Source organism: Cyrtonyx montezumae, unplaced genomic scaffold (genome assembly GCF_038088225.1).
Source record: "Cyrtonyx montezumae isolate F1298 unplaced genomic scaffold, pur_monq_1.0 scaffold_3, whole genome shotgun sequence".
Taxonomy (NCBI): Eukaryota; Metazoa; Chordata; class Aves; order Galliformes; family Odontophoridae; genus Cyrtonyx; species Cyrtonyx montezumae.
In genome coordinates, this window is record NW_027072034.1 from 41,413,902 (window position 1) to 41,435,320 (window position 21,419).

The window sequence follows — 21,419 nt, forward strand, 5'->3', positions numbered from 1 at the left end:
GCTGCCTGTTGCAGGGCTCTGTCACCCTTATAATAAAGAGGGGATGGGGAAATACTATCCTCTGACATACATGTCAGATATTTGCAGGATTTTAGGCAGGCTTTACTTTCCATAGCTTAACTCATGTGTATGTCCACAGCCACAGCTTAGTGTTTATCCCCACCTTTCAGAATGCGTGAGGACTACAAGAACTCATTCATCACTGTTTATGTGCGTAGATAGTTGCTTTCTGCATTGCCACCAGGCTGCTGCGGTTTCGCTGGGGCTGAGCAGAACAAACTTTACGTCACTGGGAGCCTGTTACCCTTGCCTTACTGGGACCCAAACGTGCGCCAAACGGCAGACCGACCTTGCGGTGCTGCTGAAGCGGCGCCAGAGGGCGGCAGAGCGCGGCTGCCATGGCGGCGCGGGGCGGCCGCTGGCTGCGCGTGTTCCTGCGCTGCGCCGGTGGCAGAGGGCGCGCAGCCCGCCCCGAGCATCTCTGCGGGACACGTGCTGGGAAACGGGTTTCGGGATAAATGCCATAAATCCTCCGAGGCCTTGTAGCCGTTTTTCTCGTGGTTTATGACACGTAGCTAACTGGCATGCAGTATTGGCATGCTGCGTCGAACTGGAGCCTTCCTAGGGCTCTGGCTCTGTTCTGCACTGAGTGATGCTAACTGTGGTGCGGTAAAAGCATGTTAGCATTACCTGGGAAGCATACATTCCCATATTACAACAGAAAGTCCTGCAATGCGTGCATCATGGGGCAATATTGAATGCAGTATTTCCAAGGTTTGACTGCTGCTCTAAGAAGGAATCTTAGAGGCAAAGGTCTGCTACAGGAATGGCACTGTCCCGCAGCTCTCATAGGCCTTTCTGCTGTTTTATTTCTCCTGGAAGCTGCAGGTGAGCCTAGCAACATGGCAGAGTTCCACCTGCTGCAGCCTGAGCTGAGGTGGTCTCCTCACAATTGACAAAATTGTGAGGAATTGTGACAAAAATAATTCAGGTTTATTGAAAACCTTTTCCTCTGTCAGTTTTTAAGGCAGAAACACAGAGTTTGCCTCCAAAAGATTGCAGTTTCTTACTGTCAGAGAGGTTTTCTCCTTTCTCCCTTTCCTTTTCCTGATGCTTGACATTGCTTGGTAGCCTACTCTCCACAGCGCTCTTTTGGCTTTTTATTTTATAATAACTTACGGTTCTCGCACAGGTGCAATTAGAAAGAGCCCTGACAAGGTAGGAAACATTTGGCATGTTATGTTCTCTCTTCTTTTAATCTACCATTTAAGTACGTGGGTAGCAGAGTTAAGTGTGACATCCACTTGAAGCTGTGGTAAAACTTCAGAGAGACTCAAGTATTTATATACTGTAGAACTAAGATAAAAAGTCGATGCAGAAATCTTAGCGTTATCAAAGGCAGGTACTAGCTGTTCTTTGCCATTCCATTTTACTACATGCTACTGGAGCTGATGCACTGTATGTTAAGCAAGCCGGGGGGGAACTAGCTGCACAGTATGCTCACACGTTGTTTGGGATGTGATTTTTCAGTTCAAGAACAGTTGGTGCTAAGCTGCTTTTGACCAGAGGCTTAAGAGTTTTCTTTGACTAGAAGTTGGTATTGGATGTCTGTATCTCTAAGTTCCCTTACATTCCAGCTTGCAGATTTTCAAAAAGTCAGAAATTCAACCGAAATGAAAGAAGGAAACTCCTTAACAGGTAACACTAATAGGGTAATGCAAGACAGAGTGAAAAACAAGCTATGCAAGGCTAATGCTGCCAAAGAAATGAAAGGGGCTACACCCAGTTTGTCTTGGATGTTCTCATGACAGCTCTCATTTGCAGAAACGTTACCCATATATCCTCTTTCTACTATAGACCTACAAAGCTGGAAAGAAATTGCAGTACTGTGCAGCAAGAGGGAGCGTTTGTGTGTGTGCAGGTATGTGTTGTGCACTGCCTACTGGCATAAATGTTTTTCTTGGCTGAAAGCTGTCAGGCTGTCTGCATTCCGAAATAGACTGAGATGTAAAGAAGGAATTTTAAGGAACATTAATATGGGGAAAAGATTTTAGACATATACAAGTAGCTGTCGATAATTATACGAAAGATGACTAAACATGTAGTATGAAATACTCAATTCAACCAACAGAGCGAACAATTAAGTAGGTAAAACTACTGTTCTGTGTTCATAATTTTCAAGTATGGACTGGTCTGCAAAATGTATATGCTTTGTGAGTGAGCAGCTGCACAGATAAAACAAAGTAAAGTTTGTGCTAAAGTATTTGTAGGACTGTGGCCAATACTGCAAATGCATTCAGAAAAAGTTTTTTCTTAAAAACAGGAAATAAAATCCCACAATCCATATTAGTGATTAAATCGATTTACTTTTAAATATCATGTATAGAAAGACAGTAATTAACACTTTGTTTTTCACTTCAGTGTTGCCATAAGAATCTTACTATTTGGCATTTCTTGATTCCTGAAGACTGCAATTCAATGTTTCCTTGTAATAAAAATGATTTCCTACAGTTAGTTGGTTTCTTCCTTGGTTTTCTGTGATGACAACAGCACCATGAGCAGGCAAACTGAAGGCTGTGGTTGGTGACTTATCCCACTCGCTTTGCCACTGGCATCACTTGAGCAAGAATACAGAAAATCAGTTTCACTCCAAACTAAAGATGTCTGTTGAGTATTATGTAGTGTGCCACCTTGATTTCCTTTTCAGTGAAAAGTTCTTCCATCTAGAAATACATGTCCAGACTCTTGCATTCCAACTATGTTTCTTGGGAAGGCTGGGAATACTTTTAACCTTCTCCTCGGAGAATGTATGTAGGCTGCTCCAAAAGTAATGTCTCCTATTTATTTCCATGGAAACTGCAACAGTTAAAAAGAGTAGAGTAACACTAATACAACAAATTCTCAGCTACAAAGTGGTATTTTTCTCCAGACACCATAATTAGCAATGCATTTTCACCAGTGATGCACAAGAGCCTGCATGCTGTGCTCATCTGCATTGCTTTCCAGAACATGTCTTGTCTATCACACTGCTGTTGAAATGCACCACGCACCATCTCACTGTGCTCACATCCACTGTTTGGTCTCCATAAACGTTCAGCAAGTGTTGATGAGTGTCATTGGGTGCCATTTTTTCTGTATGGAGGAATCTGATGACACACCTTCCTTCCATCCATCCTGCCACGGTCACAGATCGTTCTGTCACATTGCCCCTCTGCTGCCATCTCTCACACGGCAACAACATGTAATGGAGTTTTGGCAGGAAGGTTCAACCTCTACTGCCATACCACCAACATCCATCTCTAATGTTGTGGGCCAACATAGTAAAGTAGGAGGCATTGCTTTTGGAGCAGCTCTTCTATTTAGGGAAACATTCATCAAAGATCAGTTTGACATGGATGCATGTGGGAGGATGAATTTCATTGTGTCAGACCTCCAGCTTTTGGTGCCTGTGAGCTGAATTTTCTCTTCTTTTCTAAACAGTAGAAAGTATCTTCTCTCCTTCTGACTGCCTGCCCTCCATCCCAGTGCAGCAGGAAATTGGCTTTGCTAATCCTCTAGAGATCTCTGTGGCTTCCCATCACTTACCTACAGAATCTTTCTCCAGTTATCTATGAAGTCTCCTGTGATGACAAGTGAGTAATCTGCTGATTGCTACACATCAGATATCAGTCATAAAAGGCACACTCTGGTCCTGGGAGCTGGAGGCAGGAAGCTCCTTGGCCTGTAATCCTATATTTCTACGTTATCAGCACATAGAATTTGAGATAGCTGAGAGCAAATGAAGCTTAAGGTTGGAATTCATGAAAAGAGAAGCATTGTTTTTGCTAATTGGCTAACATTTGAAAGGTTTGGCAATGTGATTACCAGCTGCTGTAGTCTGCAATTGATGTCACCTTCTCTTTGTGTATCAACATTAGTCATTTACTAAAGAATGTGAAAAACAGGTGTTCCCTGTTCATTGGAAACCTATTCTTTTAATGGGATACTGTTAGATAGCACCTGACATAGAACAATCCCTCGTATGTTTGCTGTTATTAACATAAACACACTTGAACAGTTCCTTATGCAGTACCGTTGGTATGCATAGCACAGAAAAGATAAACAAAATGACAGATGCCCAAACCAGATGAAACTACAATTAACCTAACAACAGACAAAAATAAAGGAAGTGTGGCAGGAAAATGTGAAGGAACATAAAAATCACTGCAAGCTGCACTCATTAACTTTGTTTTTTTCTTTTTAAAGAAGTACTTATACATTTTGTGGCCAATACAGGAAGTGAAGGTTGAAGCTGTAATCTCGCAGAAGGAAATTTGGCTCCCAGACGTGACTCTTTAAAAAGATTCTGAAATACAGGAGTGCTTTGCACACAGGATGAGAAAAGACATTGAAGAATAAGGAGTTTGCATGGAAAAAACCCACAGTAATTAGCAGAAAAAGGGAATAAACCGTGTCCCATAGGTGTGCCCTCTGGAGAGCTTCAACTCAACCTTCTTATCAGCTGCAGAGCACAGCAGGAAAATTGGTATCATGTCTCTGTCTATACTCAAACTGGTATGTTTAGCTTGAATTGCCATGAACAGGTTTCTTTAGAAAATTTCAAATTTGTGTGTATACAAGCATAAAATTCAATTCAAAATGCATTAAATAAAATATATCTACATGAGATCGGACTAATAAAAAATAGCTATTTGTCTGCGGAAGGCTTTAAATGTTCCCAAGCACTGTGCTCAAGGACATTTACACTGAGCTGCTTCGGCAGAGTAGAGGCTCGCTGGGTCAGGGGGCCCCCACTTCCAGCAATATTGCTGCTGAGTGCAGGCAGAGTATGGGGTTCACCCAGTGGGCTCTGGCTGCCCCAAGCCAGCCTGCAGGCCAGCAGCTCAGCTCCCTCTCTCACGCCCCCATGGGATCCAGTTATCATAAAGCTGTGTTTTGAAAATAAAAAGTGATCCAAGGGATGGAACACCTCCCTTACGAGGACAGGCTTGAGGGAGTTGAGAACATTCAACCTGGAGAAGGCTCCAGGGAGACCTGGTAGTGGCCTTTCAGCATCAAAAGGGGGGTTGTAAGTAAGAAGAGAACTGACACTTCAGCAGGGTCTGTTGTAATAGAGCAAGGGAAAATGGTTTAAAACTAAAGGAGGGGATATAAGGAAGAAATCTTTTAGAATAAGGGTGGTGAGGCACTGGCACAGGTTGCCCAGAGAGGTGGTGGGAGCCCCACCCTTGGAGATACTCGAGGTCAGGCTGGATGGGGCTCTGAGCACCTGATCTAGCTGTGGGTGTCCCTGTTTGTTGCAAGGGAGTTGGACTGGGTGGCTTTTAAGGATCTCTTTCAACTGAAACCATTCTGTGATTCTATGAAGATTAGAGGGGCAGCTTCGAAGGTATTACTGAAGTTACAACGAGATGAGGCATTCTCAGAACAACACAGCTCCAAATAGAAAGCAGAGTTAATTTTTGTTCTCGTAATCACAGCTATGTTTTTAATGGAGGAGACAGGCAACTACATAATAGCAGCAAATTGTTAAAAAGGTTAATTTCTTCCCCAAAAATGCAGAATGCTTAGCTGGGGGTGAGCAATCAAGCAGTGCCTCAGTAGAGCTAAAACGTTTTGCTATGTTTGCAATAGCAAAGTTTTTGTGTGTGTGTGTGTGGTTTTTTTTTTTTGTTTGTTTGTTTTTTCTGTCACAAATTGTCATCATCTCACAGCCAAAATTGTTGGAATTTTTTCCATTGTGCACGAAGCATTTTTACACAATAATTCCATCTATTCTTAGCGAGATGTTCTTTGGTGTGAATTCTATCTATTGTTAGAAAGTGCTTTTGAGAAAATATGATTCTAATCTTGTGGCTTTTTGCCTTGATATCAAGCGACTTACTACCAAATATGCAGTCATATCTTTGGTTAATAAAACCAAGTTGCAGGATCTATTCATAGAGCAGTAATAAATAACGGTGGCAGTGGGGAGGAATATATGCCATTTTAGTTCTAGAAAACTGATACTCCCAAAGGATAATGATAGGAGGAAAATTAGCTGCTGTTAACCTAGTTCATACACAATCTGTCTTGTAGAAAAAAAAAAAAAAAGCACTGGAATAACTTTTGTGGAAAAAAAATTACATTTTTAAGTTTTTCCAGCCAAAAGCAATTTTTTTTTCTATTGTAGCCCTGAAGTTTGCCACTGACATTTGCATCAAGGGGTGTATTTAGTACAGTACAATCCTAAAACTTTATCAGAATGTTGAAAGCTGTTGCAAACAAGGAAACCAAAGTGAGGAGTCTCACAGCAGAAAAGAGAACACCACCTGAAATGGCCATTGCTCATTTTCTAGGCTTTTCTTTATTCCCATGGCAGAGTATAGGCAATCCTAAATAAGCTGGGGGAAATGTATGCCAAGTGGAGGGTGACAGGGAGACCCATCAGACTGCTGTATTTTTCACATACATAACTTCCACATTCTGAACAGTTCTAACTTCCCTCAGTGTGACTTCCATATTTGCTCTGAGACCTGATAATGAAGTTAAATCAGACCAATCCTTGATCTCCAATTTAGGCAGAGGTTAAAATGCTGTCTCACCACTTCTCATGCACATCTCATGTGCTGTTTGTTTGGGTGCTTGGAGATTTTGTACTGATTCAGTTCCACAAATGATACAGTGCCTACAGATTTGTTTCCCTAGTCATGTCAGCAATGGACAGCATGGCAGCAGTGGTGTCCAAGATCGGCAAACCAAGGCATAGTTTTGTGTACAGCCCACTTTATGAGGACAGACAGGCCGAAAGCTGTGCATGGCAGACTGGATGCGTGCAGGAACCAGCAACTGCAAATAGGAAAAGGCTGCAGTCTCTCAACTTCTCCGCACAGAAGGTTTTCCCTGGCAATCCTGGCATCAGAGCTTGTGAAGGAAACACCTGGCCCGTGGACTGTGTGGAGTCTAACATCAGCAGCACCAATCAGCACTGTGCTTGTGAGCCAGAAAGGTCTCCTGTGTTGCATGCTTGCTGCCATTTTAAACCTTTCGTCTTTGGTTTTGATAGAACTTTTCCTGTTTTGCTTTTACATTCCAAAAGCTGAAAGCATCTGGTGAATGAAGCAAGAAACTGCACAAAGTCTGGTCATTCAGTCAGCTGCCCCGTGCCTCAGAGAGGTGGGCTATGGCCCTGCCCTTTCCATTCCATGTCATTCCTCATGTTGATGGCCAGCTGTCTACTTATAGGCATTACTGAAGAGCAGCACTTGCATCACTGGCTTCAGGCAACTGAAACTGACACATTAAAATCACTGTTGGTAGAAACAAGGGAAGGAAACACATTCATAATCAGCAGATCCTTTTTCTTGGTCTAGTATACTAAGTATCATTATACTGCTCACAATAGTAAGCATTTCTGAAACTTGCAAATTTTCCTATAGTAAAGACACAATAGAGCAATATAGCTTTGATTTTACAAGTTTGATTTTAAAGGGCTGGGAGATCTTAGAATTAAATTTTAAAAGCCAATTATAGACTTTTAAACAGTGGAAAAAAATTTAAGCAATGAGAATAATCTTTTAAACCTTCCTTAAAATTATATGTGATCCACAGAGAATATTAATCCAGCTGTACTTGAAAAATATTAATTGGAAGTCAGTTCAAATATGAATGGTAATATGAACTTAACCAGAACGTGAAGGTTCCAGAACTGTAAAAGCTCTTAGAGCAGAAGTCCTCTGCTGAGATGGTTTTGATGCAATCATATTTACTGAGGGAGGATGGAGGGCAAAAATAACAAAGGGCAACCATCCCACTCATTTTGCTTACCTCTGTTTTGTTGGTTTGAACATTAGAAATTCTTCACACTTATCCTGTGTCTTGCAATGATTTGTTACACCTCTATAAAATATTGTCTTCATTCCTACAGGTGTTTTTGCCTTAAAAGAACAGCATCCATCTGGCTCGGTTGCCACTGCTGACTGGAATAAAAACAAACAGAAAAAAAAAAGCAAAAATAAATGAACAAATGAATGAAAAACATCCCTGTGCAAGTATCAGTAACTATTATAGAACAGGAACTAAAAGAGGGGAGATTTAGGTTAGATGTTAATCAGATATTGTTTCTTTACTCAGAGGGTGTAAGGCACTGGCATAGCTGCCCAGAGAAGCTGTGGTGCCCCATCCCTGTAGGTGCTCAAGGCCAAGTTGGATGCGGCCCTGTGCAGCCTGAGCTGCTGGAGGCAGCCCTGCCCATGGCAGGGGTTGGGGCTGTAAGATCTTTAAGGTCCCTTCCAACTCAAATCATTCTGTGATTCTACAGTCATGAATGTCATATTCCAATTAATGTTACCATAATGATATGACTATGTTTTTTCTTACCTGGGCTTGCTAGGGAACTGCGTAAAGAATTTTATGAGCTGGTATAGCCTTTGGGGTGCCTGAGATAAGGTATTTTCACACATGTCCACCCCACATGGAACACGTGTTGAAGGAAAAATAAACCACTCAATTGGTTTTTGCCTTCACTTCAGGAGGGACAGGATAGTAGGGTCTGTTTCCCATACTTGATCTCTAATTTGTTGACCTGTCATCATGGCAATTAAGGAAAAATGATTACTTCAATCCAAACTGAGTGAAATAAAAGGAGAGATTTCTTGATACAGCTGGGAAAGTCACAGAAAGTGTCACAGAAATGATGGAAGAAGCTATAATGGATATGCATGGAGAAGACAGAATGAATGCAGAAAAAAGGAGGCATCAACTACTGATACTACTGAGATTCAGAATCATGGAATCAGAGTGGTTTGGGTTGGAAGAGACCTCAAAGCCTACCCAACCCGAACCCATACTGTGGGCAGGGCTGCCCCCCACCAGCTCAGGCTGCACAGGGCCCCATCCAACCTGGCCTTGAACACCTCTAGGGATGGGGCACCACAGCTTCTCTGGGCAAACAAGAGGTAATATTCTTAAAATAAGTAGATAAAGATCTTTGCCATATTTATTGTGGATGACAAAACAATTGTATTAATTCAATAGAGAAAATCCCATGGGAGCTGTTAAGTACAAGGATATCAGCTCTGTGTCGGAGCATCCTGAGCTGGAGATCGGAAGACAGCTGTTGGAAAATGTCACTGAAGGACTGATTTGTTCTTCTCCTGTGGGCAGCTGCCAGAAACCACAGTTAGGAACATGGTGCTGGGCAGGATGAACTTTGGTTTGACTTGATACAGTCAATGTCACAGAGTTTTCATAGAGTGTTTCCACTATCACCATCACACCGTGCACTGCAAGTGTTGCTCTCCTGTTACTAAACTGGAATGGACAATTACTGGAGTGCATGCAAAGGGCAGTGTTTCTCTAGAAGGAGAATGGAGGAGACTGTGGGAGGTGGTTTTGTGTTGTTTATTTCCCTAAGAGTATGCAGTGCCACAGACAATACATCTTTGGATGGAAATGAAAAATGTGCCTTTGTAAAATAAAATTGGGTATATTCTGCTCAGCAAACATCTTGTGCTGGAATAAATATCTCTTGAGTGATGTCAATATGAGAACAAGCACCACAGTGTTGTTGGAAGTAATTGGGAGTCACTGAGCAAATGTGCCGGCGAACACTGCAGAAGCCTATATATGGTAATTTATCTAGATTTTTTCCTATTTCTGTTTTTAAAAAGCTTTGTGCAGGAGAATGAATATGTTTACCATCATTCAAGGCAACACAAGACATGCACCAGCCCTCAGCCCCCACAACCTTCCAGCAAGCACCCCAACAGTGAGGCAGAGCCTTCCTCCCAGGGGCAGGTGGAGAGGCAAACCAGGACCTGCTGGGGCTGAGATGTGAGGTCTGTGTCTGAAAGGTGTATTAAAGCACGCGGGCATGAAATGTCAGTATTTCTTCTAGTGAAGAAACAGTTTCTTTCCTTATGGTAATGGGTGACAGTGGCAGAAGTAGCACAAAACTATCACTGCAGTCACTGAAGCTAGTACAGTACGGGCTAAATATAGTACTGTATGCCTAAAGTTACAATGTCATGGGGTTGAAATGTACTTCATACACTTGAGTTTTCAGTGTTCATTGCTTGCATCAACACAGGCTTTCCCTTGCACTCACCACCTCCTCCTCTCACCCTTGGGCTCTCTAGTTCTCTAAACCCCATTTTGTTTTGGGCACATGACAAGTCTGAGCTCAGACTGAGACTGTTACTCAACTTTTTTTTTTTTTAATAAAAAATTAATAACAGCATGAATAATGAGGCAAAAGGAATAACGTGCCAGTATACAATCATGCTGCAAATGGCTGGAACCATTAAACCGTTTTAGGTCCTCCGTGGCCAATTGCTGGGACCTGGATGGAGGAGGAAAAAACAATCGCATTCTGCCAGGAGAAGTTGTTAAATTCCTGCGAGTGAATGCGGTCCTGACTTAATTATCACTTCCAAGAGCCTATTTATAGTTGTCTGGGAAAGCACTTAAGAGAAACAGGGCTTAAGTTTGCAAACAGAATAAGTGGGTGAGTATTCCCAGCAAAGACAGAGAGGGGAGAGGCAGCCCCTCATCCTTCCATTCCTGATGGTGGGATGTCAGTGAGGGAATTCCATGCTGGCGGGACCAGCTCCTTGACTCTCCAAGTTCCTACATGGAATTTTAGATATTTGAAACTGCAAATGTTGCTTGACTTACCGGTGAGCTTCAAACTTGTGAGTTTCCTGGGATAGAACAACCCTCCAGGAAGGCACATGAAATATTTCTTGTGTCTCCAGGATGAAAAAGTAAATAAATATATTAAAAACTCCATGTAATTACAAACAACCTAAATGTTTGGATAGATGAAATGCTGAATCTGTGCACGTAAGTGGTTAGCAAGCTGGGCTGCAGTACGAATAATTGCATTTGTCCAGGGAAACGTGGCTAGTGGGATTTCCTGAGTACAAGCACTTACACTGCTCTCAGCAAATACTACTGACAGTTGATAAATAAGCACAGAGAAATGATGTATCGTGTATCGGGAAAGAGGAAAAGAAATTCGCACTGCCTGCATCCCAGGTCTTTTGGAGACAAATGAGTAGGTGCTATGAAGGGGAGAGTCAGAGCAGGATGCGAAAGCTGGCTGTAAGCAGGCCTGCACATGTAGAGGAATTGATTTACAGTCAAATCCATTGCTACAGTTATTTAATGCCTAACTGCTGTATATTTCATAACTTCTCTGTTTGTAGCTGATGAACTCTTACTGAGCTGTGAAGCCTGGAGGAGTATCGTATCTTATTGTTTCTATGTAATTTGGTATTTAAAATGTTCTGTTCAATAATTCTACCTATATTCCTTTTATTAAATCAATGTCATAAATGAAGAATTTGGGGCATGCCAGGGGATTTCAAGTGTGCATTACAAAAGCACATTTCATACGTGTTTCAGTATTTGATGGGCATAATTATGTGAGAACAAATAGCTACTTATGCATTTTATCGCACTCAGTATCTAAGCACTTAATTTGCACTCACGCAAAGACTAACAACTACAGCCTCAACCCTCAAACTAACAACACTGGAAGGGACTATTCATGTCTCCTGCATCACCTGTCATCTATTACACAGCACTATGGCGGTGCAACTCTTGGGCATTTTTGATGTTATTTCACTAGCAGAAAGTGAAGCACCAAATAATGGTCCATTGTTATTTCCTTGGCTGCATGTGGACTACTGGCCCAGAAAAGCTGTAAGTATAGATCTTTCCCGTTCCATTTAATTGGAATCACCATGAGGAGAAGAAGTGAGGGGAAAAATATCAGTGACTACAAAAACTAGTCAAACTACTGCTTCTCTTCCTGTATGGTCTTGTTCCTACTGAAGGAATAAGCCTATGCTGCAGGTTGATGTTGGATGTATCTCAGCAAGGTTAATCAGTCTTGGTGGATTACTGTAACAACCTGACCCCACTGCATCCAGGTACCAAGAACTAGTGCAGTGTCCATACACACTGCTGTGCTGTGCAGACACGGTGCTGAGGTAACTGCTGCAAGACTTTAAAGGGCAATGAAGGGAGAGCTGAGCAGTGGAGCACAGAGGACAGGGTCCTTCATACATGAAAATCCAGTATCCAAAGAAGGAAGGGATGTCATCCAGAGAGACCTGGACAGGCTGGAAAAGGGGGCCTACGAGTACCTACCTAATGAAGTTCAACAAGGTCAAGTGCAAGGTACTGAACTTGGACTGGGGCAATCCCAGACCCATACAGGCTGGGAGAAGAGCTACTTGAGAGCACGCTTACAAAACGGACAGCTCACAGCTCCTGGAGAGCGCCAAGTGCCTGCTGCACTGCCCATGGGACAGCCTCACACCACTCCTTGCTGAAACAGAACTTCGACTGACATGAGCATATCATAAGCTCCTGTGTTTGGAAGGTCAGATCTGTACCACCAGAGCAGCTTCATCTCTGCCAAATGTTACTCCTTTACCTCATTTTTAATGTACTACACCACTGCCCTCAGAGCAAAGCACATGGTTCATGTACGGTTCTACCACGCTGCTGCCCTGGTCAAAAGACCTCAATCTGCTTGCTGCTGCTACTGAAATAACAGAACACAGGTGATGTTCCCAATCTGTCCTTTAATCCACATAGCTTATCTCATCTGCTGCTCCGTTTTTTTTATTTGTTTTTCTGTTAACTAATTCTTTAGGGAAAAAAAAAAGTGAGAAGTCAGATCAGAGTAAGAAGTCAGAATCAGCAGTCCTCTGCCTTCCTGCATTTATAACCACACTGCTGCAGTCAGTGTGCATACAGCTGTAATTTAAAACAGCAAATGCAAGTGGAATGTAATTGGGATTGCAATATAAACCCTGGCAGAGCCTTGCCAGTTTCTGGGGGCTGAGTTAAGGTTGTTTTAGAACAAGTTGCTAAGTTTTTTTCTTAGTTTGCAGAGCTTCAGTTTGCATTCTCTTAACCCTTTATTTCCTGTTTTTTAAAGGCTGCACACCCTGCAAAGGCGCAGGGTTTCATGCTTCAGGGGAACTTATTTCTGTATGGTCACTGGAACCACACAGAACCGCACGCTGGACGTTATGGCCTTCAGCAGGCTCAGATCAGGTCTGACACAGATTTCTTTGCACTGTGGGTTGCAGATAAAGAGCAGGGGCAGGATGTCAGGCATGGCAGAGGCACAGTTCTTCCCCATCCCCTGCCCAGGCGCAGCCTGCACCCCCACGTCGCCTTCAACCCGGTCACGGCAAGCAGGCGGGAGCCGGGACACCGAACAGCTCCCGGGGGGACAGAACGGCTCCACTCCTCCTCCGACCGCCGGGACAGCACAGGCGCGAGAAGGGGCCGGGACGAGCGCTGCTGGGCCGCGGCCTCACCGGCTCCGCGCTCCGCCGCCGCCCGCTCGGCCCGAGCCCAGGCCGGAGGCTGCCGCCCCGTCCGCCGCCGACGTGCCTGGGTTCGGGCCCGGCTTCCGCGGCGCGGGGCGCGGTCCGGCCTCACCGTCTCCCGCGGGTCGGAGAGGAAGGGGCGGCCGGGCCGAGCAGATCCGTGTGGGGAAAGGGTCGGGGCAGGAGGGAAGCGCCGCTCCCCTCCTGGGCTCAGCCCGGCCCTGCCCTCGGCGGCGTGGGAACGGCCGGGCGGGGCGAGGCGAGGGCCGGGCCCTGGCGGAGGGCGGGCGGGAAGATGGCCGGGGCCGGCGCCGGGCGGGAGCGGGAGCGGGGGGAGGCGGCAGCGGGGCGCTGAGCGGCGGTGCGGGGGGGCTCGGGCCGGCGGGCCGTGCTCGGGGGCCGGGAGCCGCGGCGGCGCGGGGCAGGGCCCGGGCGGGGTCAGGAGCCGCGGCGGGGCCGGACCCGGAGCGGAGCGGGGCCGGAGCGGGGGAGGATGAGCCCGGCGCGGCGCGGCCGGAGCCGCCCGAGTCCCGCTCCCCGCGGGGCCGCCTGCTAGTGCTGGAGGAGGAGGAGGAGGAGGAAGAGGAGGAGGCGGCGGCGGGTGGCTGCGGCCCGGGCGGGACGGGAGCTGCCCCGGCGGCGGGCGGGGAGCGGGTTTCGGCCGGAGCTGGGCGGCGGCGGGCCGGCGGCGGAGCGGCCATGCCGTGGCTGAGCGGCGGGCGGCGGCGGCGGCAGCAGCAAGGGGCGGCGGGGCAGGGCGGCGGGCCGGCGGCGGGCGGGCAGCGCGGCCGGGAGAGCTCGGAGCTGCCGCTGCCCGCCGGCTGGGAGGAGGCGAGGGACTTCGACGGGCGCGTCTTCTACATCGACCACAACACCCGGCAGACCTCGTGGATCGACCCCCGCGACAGGTAGGGCAGAGGGGAACCGCGAAAGGGGCCCGGCGCCGGGCGAGCAACGGGGGACGAGGGCCCGAACGCGGCCCGGCCGCAGCTCTCCGGCCGCGGGCACGGTGCGGGCGTGGGGCCGCCCCGAGCTCCGCGTCGGGCCGCTGCCGGCCGCGGGCCTCGGCCACCGGGGTGCCCCTACGCCGGGCGGGGTGCGCCGCCTCCTGCTGCCGGCCGCCGGCTCCGAGTTAAGCTACGGAGGCACAGTGAAGGCGGCACAGTGGAGGCTGCGGTGGGCCGAGAGAGGGGAGAGGTCCGGGCTGGGACCGAGCGCCCTGTTTTTGTTTCTCTAAGGCTGGAATTGTAGCATTGTAACTGGGCGGCTCGACTGTACTGATTTATTAGCTGGCTCGGGCTAATTGGCGGCATCTCGAGGCACAGTGCAGTGATTTTGTAGATTACCTTCTCGTAAAGGATAACGCTGCGTAGAGGTAAGCGAAGCGCTACATTCCTTCACTCAGTTTGACAAATACACGGCCTGCTGCTAATTGGTGTGTGCTGCGTTCCAGGATAGCGTCCCGCCGTCTCCCAGACCTGGGGGTGCGCGATAGGGTCGGGTTTGGCCTCTTCATTTCCATTACGGTCAGTCCGTATTGGTGGGTTGTGATCGAGTTGTGCTCAGCCGATCAAGTGCGTGCTACGGCTTAAAACCTGTGGGAGTGTGGAAACGTGTGCAGCGGGGCCGTCTGGTAAATACAGCCCCACTTGAAAGCCTTCGCCTAAAAATTTCCACGTCGAGTCGCAGAACACAAGTGTCAGTATTCAAGGTGTCTGCGAAATAAGAAACATATGTCTCCGTGTATGCTTTTCTATATTAAACAGTGTTTTTATAGTAAGTGAAAGTTGGACAAGGACAGTTTGAACCTCGGCCAGAGCTACCTTGCCAGAGCTATGCCTGGAATGTTAAGCAGGCCACAGAAGCATTTAAGCGCAGCCTGGTTAAAGACTGCAGCAATTTCAGCAATTCTTGCTCTCGCACAATGATATGTAACAGTTTAAATAGCCTAAATATTTACTGATGAGATCAAGATCTTTTGTGTCTTTGTTTAGACATACTTATGTATGCACGTATGTTTTTACTGATGGATTAAATACTTGCTGGTTAGCTTACGATAGCACATATTCTACAAACTACCTGTAGTTTCTAGTGTTCAGTTACTTGTAATGCTCTGTTCTGGGTGACTATTAACTAGTGACTTAATCATCTGTGGCTACTCTGCGTGCTGTCCCTGCCATTGCATTTCAGAGGGTGAGCAGTTTTGTCTTCTGCAGTCTCTTAGCTATGGATAATAAATAAAAAGATTTAGCAGTTCACTGCAGTGTTTGAAGACAGTTAGGATGTAGCACCATTCAACTTAAGTGGCATTGTTAAAAGTAATTGAAACGCCCTACAGTGCTTGAAAGTTTCTCTAAGTACAGTGTTTAAACAGTTATTTTTCACGTGGTTAAGAATAGGGTTCAGAGCAGCGATTGAGACATCTGCTCTGGGGCAGGTAGAGAAGACACAATGTTCTGGCAAACGAACATCAATGGTTCCTCCTTACAGCAGTAGAAACTAGTTTTAGTATTGCGGAGTTGATTTCCTATTGTGGATAGGCAGCTGTTGTTACTGTAGTGAGATGTCCCTTCTGCGTAGGGGAAGGGGGTCACAGTCTTCTGGTTTTCATTGCAGCAATTCAGATTCCTGGGGGCAGCAGCAAAGCAGGGAAGGACTGGGTTACTTCTGTCCTGCCAGAGTTTGGGAAGAAAAGGTCAAAGCATCGGGGAAATGGTACGAGAGTTGTTTGTTTCTGCAGAAATGACTTGAAAAAGTGTGGGATAGGATGACATGCTTGTATTGTATCTCAGCATTCTCTGTTTGGGTGTTGGGTGCCTCCTTTTTGTGTTCGTGGAGCACTTTCATTTCTGTCCTGGAGGAGGGACTGGGCAGAACTGTGGGACCTCAGGCCACGCTATGCACATGATCAGGGCTCTGCAAATCAGCAGCTTGAAGCTTTCCTATGGGCAGTAATTCTATAAGCATCCCCACAGGCTCCTCTTTCCCTGTAGCAAATTTAGTATTTATTTTTCTTTTCGGCATTCCCTTTGAGATTTCTCAGCCTTTTGTATAGTTAGATTAGTGTGCTTAATATGAAACAGTTATTTGATGTAAGAAAAGAAGCCGTACTGAGGCCAAAAGAAGGAAGCACTAATTGGAGACGTTAAGGAAGGAGAATTGTACTGTGTGAAGGATTGGAGAATAGGGAGTGGAAAGGGGCAAAGAACGCAGGAGTGAATGGCATGTTTTTTTTTTTTTGTAGGTCAAGAAAAAGTGGAAAAATGAATAAAGAAAAGGGAGAATAGTAGGAGAGTGATGAGTGGATTTGAAAAGCCGCTTATCTTTGGTATCAAATCAGTGGTTAAGTTGATGGAGATTGTTGTGCTGATCTGTATAGATTACTGGGTGGTTGTCTGGCAGATCCTGTAGATCTTAACCTGGAACTGTTCAGTGCACGCTTCTCTCTTGTAACAGTCTTTAATCTCAATAGATTGCAAGTTCTTCAAAGCAGCAAATGACCTTCTTATCTGATGTTTGCACAGCACTTGGTATAGTGCGATGTAGGTCAATAACTGAAGATTGTAAATGTTCTTATAAAAGACTGACTACATTTGTGGTTGATACTGATGATCTTGGTGGCACCACATCTTACTACAGTCGCTGTCTGTTACAAGGCCGTGCTTTCAGAGGATTAGAGCTTAGCCAAAACTGCTGGGAGTTTGGCAAAAGCGCTCCGTGCTGAGATGCAGTGTTGTTTTTTCAGAGCAGCACTGGGGAAGGTAAATTGTTTCTTTCCGCTTTTTAATGTGAGTTGTCTTGCTTGTAAATCTTGAAATAAGCAAACGTGCTTTGGAATGAGGCTTCTAAACTTGTAAGGTAAGGCAGTGTCGTTGCATGGAGAAATCATCCATTTCGGCCTGTTTGGGAGGCTCTGAAAAATTCATACGGGTTGGGTGAGGACTTGGATTTTTAGCAGCTACGTTTTGCAGAAGCTTCCTGCAAGCTGAACTGCTGATGTCTTAATTGAAACCAGGGAGCTTTTCTGTCATGTATCCTCAGCAATGATTTAATTCCGAGACCTAAAATCTACTTAATTTGAACCCGGGGGGGAGGAACCTTGTAGAGGAGGTGAGTTGGAGCAAGGAGAATGGGAACAAGCAGTATTGGCCTTGAAATTTGACAGATGGGGTGGTAGGCTGCAGAAAGCTAAGTGATCTCGGGGGTAGGGAGAAGGCACCTGAAACCTGGGAAGCAAAAACTAGGGGAAGTGGCCTGAAAACCAGTAGGACAGGGAAAAACAGGTAAGGGGAAACCGGTCTGGTGAGGGTTCAGGGTATGAGGGTGTCAGCTCTTTTTTTCCTCTGTGCAGGGAACCCTGAGGGAAAAGGAGCGCTGAAGTCTCAAGAGTCAGAAAACATGAGTGCAAGGAAGCCTGCAGAGTCTGGGTGGAGGGAAAGGGAATTGAGAAGTGGAAGATAAGAACTAGGTGTGAAGTGTGAGACAGGGGTTGGGAGGTGTAAGATGCTGGGCAAGGAGTCTGATGAAAAATTCAAGTTATGGAGAGTGGAAGTAGCAGGAACTGCTCGTGGACTTGAAAGGGGGTGTCAGCTTGAGGAGGTCCATAGGCAGGTATATGTTATCAGGGGTGCACTGCAGAAGAGCAGGAGGAAGTGGATAATGGACAGAAAAGTCCAGAAGTGCTGACTCTCCAAAACTATTCCAGGGTTTCTCATTCTCATCATACATTTGCTGTATTACCCAGTTTGCATCTTCTTTCTGTGAAGCAGGACAGAAGCTGTCACTGCTAACTACTGTAATCTTGCAATTGATGTTAACAGCAAGTGGTAAAGCGAGGTGTGATGCTGTGTGATGTGGTTTCTCTTTCCCCAGTTTGGTTTTATAAAGGAGTAGGAGATTGGAAATGAGAAGCTTGAATCAAAGGATATTTATGCCAGATATTCAAAACTGGATAATTCCAGATTAAAGTTCTTTAGCTAATTACTGCTTTTGTATTAAGTGAGTATTTTTAGTGATAAATATCCATACATTTTCTTGCCTTGATTGACATGTGGAGAGGAGCAACTCAGATCAGGACTGGGAAATGAAATAGGTTGGGATGGATACTCAAACTTTTGCCAAGTCTGAAAGAGTTGCCTCTCTAGTAAGGCAGAGGATCTTTTGGAGCACGCATGTGCAGTACTGTCAGAAAGGCAGTGACCTCTTTGTAAAGGCAAGAGAGTGTCTGCTAGAATGCTTGACTGTATCTATCCAGCCGACAGTACTCAGCAACCCACTGGCAATCAGAAGAGTCATTTAAATCCAGATTTTTCACAGATAGCATTTTTCTAGGTTGGGCTTCAACTCCTGCACCACGATTTACAATTAGCGGCATTCAGCATTTTCATTCATAGTATGATGGAATACCCCGAGTTGAGAGAGTCCCATACAGATCATTGAGTCCAACTTTTAGATCCACACTAGACCACCCAAAAATCAGACTGTAGAGATGAAGGCAACAACACGGATAGTACCATTTTGGAAATCATGCTTTGCGTTCTTATATGCTTTGGGACTTCTCTTGACCACTTCCTTTCTATTGCATTTTAATTGTTACCTGCGATAGCTCACATTTTTGTTCTGAACTGATGCTATTTGTGGAATGGAAGGAAAACAAAGTGGGTGTTGATCACTCTGAAAGCACGTCAATGGAATAAACTTAAGTCATGTGTTTTCTTTGACTGTGTGATGCAGTGTGTTCATGTCAAGAAGTAATTTATAGGGTGCAGAAAAGTACTTTTTGAAGTGATGCTTGAAAATGATTAAAGGAAAGCAGGTTGCAATTGGATACATTTACTCTCTAGACTATCAGTGCCTAGATGGTTGTCCAAAAACAAAACAAAAAGAATTGAATGAGTACGGATCTGGAAGACATGCTGTCCCATGAGAGCTGAAGTGGTGTTTAAGAAGTGGTTTGAGTACCGATTGTAGGAGGAGACGATACCTGAGACTGCAGAGCTCTTCTGTTTAGTAGATTTGCAGTCATATCTGACAGTTAGAAGTTGAAAACAGAAATACAGTATGTTTCTAATAATGAGAGATTAAACGTTGGAATAGTTTTCTATTCTCTTAGCTCTTCAGATGAAGCTATCTAATTTGATGTTTTTCTGCCTGAGTCAGCTATCAGTTGAAGTCCCATTGTCTATGAGCATCTATTTTTACTGCCTCCACTGCATGATACATCTCCTGACCTACATATAATGTATCTAGCTAAATATATCTCATATGGATTGGGAGAGCAGCCATCCTTTCATTAGAAAGTGGGGAGTTTATCTGCCTGCTTGTTCTTCTGAATGCAGCAAGGAAGAAATCTGGTTTACCTCTGTCACTTGAGATGGCTAGGACACTGAAGTTACACTGCTTGGTTACCCCAAGCTTGCAATAAATGCAATGAACTTGGTAGAATTTATATTAAAAACAGTGCATACAAAGTACTACTTGAGCTCCAGATGTTTTGGATTTTCTGTGCAAATGTCAAGCTTGGATGCATCCGTGCTGAGGATGGGAAAGCTGTGTGGCTGCTCTGGCATCTGTCTGGGAACACGGGTGCAGCGCAGGGCAGCAGGAAGGGGTTGCACTGCCCCAATGGATCTGTACGTACTTGCGTTCCAATTCTTGTTGAAAATAGTTCAGTAATATATTTAAAGGTGTGTCGTAGCTGACATTCGTTTGGAAAGTGTCACATATAGATGCCATGATAAGCCTATTTGTTTGCCTTTTCAGAAGAGGGATGCATTTGTGTTTGCTGGAAGGTTTCCAAGTAGGTAGATAGTTAACTTTTATATAGGGACTTGCATGAAGTTGTTTATGATTAAAAACAAACATAGGTACAAGTGTCTCAGAATTCACTTCAAACTTAGTCTTTGCTTTTGAGTATTTTGGCTTCTTTTTTAGCACCTCTCCTATGAGGAAAGGTTGAGGGAACTGGGCTTGTTTAGCTTGGAGAAGAGAAGGCTCTGGGGAGACCTCACTGTGGCCTTACGGTAGTACTTGAAGGGAGCATATAAACAGGAAGGGGAATGATTGTTCACGTGGGTTGATAGGACAAGGGGGAATGGTTTTAAACTAAGACAGGGGAGGTTTAGGTTGGATGTTAAGAGGAAGTTTTTCACTCAGGGTGGTGACGCCCTGGTACAGGTTGCCCAGAGAGGTTGTGGATGCCCCATCCCTGGAGGCATTCAAGGCAATGCTGGATGTGGCTCTGGGCAGCCTGCTCTAGTAATTGGTGACAATGCCCACAGGAGAGGGGTTGAAACTCGATGATGTTTGAGGACCTTTTCAACCCAGGTCATTCTGTGATTCTATGACTGTTAGATTCTGATAGCAAGTAATTGTTAATGACCTGGTTCATTGTAAGGAATTAAAAATTATTATTTTTTCTCAGTCTCAGCTCTCTGAATCGGGTATTTTCAAAAGTAGTTTTTAATTTCTTGTGAGATTTATGTTGCTTTGGAAAAGCAGTGTCTGTATGAAGTGAGCATTCTTATTTGCTGGTAATCTGTTCTTGTAATGCAGCACTGTAAAACGTGAGTGCTGCGCCTCCAGTTATTGAGGATTAGAAAAGCTTTTGTATTACTTCAGTGTCTTGGAAAGTAGAGGTGGGAGGCATCCATTCTTTCTTCCTAAAAATGAAAGGTCTTCAGTCTTATCTCAGTAGTAGTTCGTTATGATTTAACCTTTTTTTTTTCTGGCTAAAATACATACACTTGAAAAATCTAAGTAGCATAAATCTGCAAGACTAATTCATGTCTGCTAAAGCATCCCAGCAGCTATTCAGCCAAGATTACCTCATAGACAAAGAGCATTGTTAAGCTTTCTAAAGCTTTGTTAGAGGTGAAGTTTTTTTTTCTTGTGCGGGTATATAGTTTTTGCTGGCTTCTAAATGTTCTAAATGGATGCATTTTCGGCAATTAGATAGTGTATACAGACACCTGCCTTATTGTGTTTGTGTGCTGGCTGGAAAGGACTAAGTTAGGGCTTGTGACTTCAGTGTACTGCAGCAATACAATGGCACGTGTTGTAGAGGCTTATTCTTGAAGGGGT

At 45.0% G+C, this 21,419-nt stretch overlaps 1 protein-coding gene across 3 annotated transcripts in view; it reads left to right on the top strand.

Moving 5' to 3' along the window:
* Positions 1-14,021: 14,021 nt before the first annotated feature.
* The window catches only part of WWC3 (WWC family member 3), an 88,995-nt gene continuing 81,597 nt past the window's right edge, over positions 14,022-21,419 (top strand). For all 3 annotated transcript variants that reach the window (XM_065741360.1, XM_065741361.1, XM_065741362.1), the window contains exon 1: positions 14,022-14,245. In XM_065741360.1, coding sequence (XP_065597432.1) covers positions 14,037-14,245 — 209 coding nt within the window. In that variant the 5' untranslated portion in view covers positions 14,022-14,036. The remainder of the gene's footprint in view (positions 14,246-21,419) is intronic.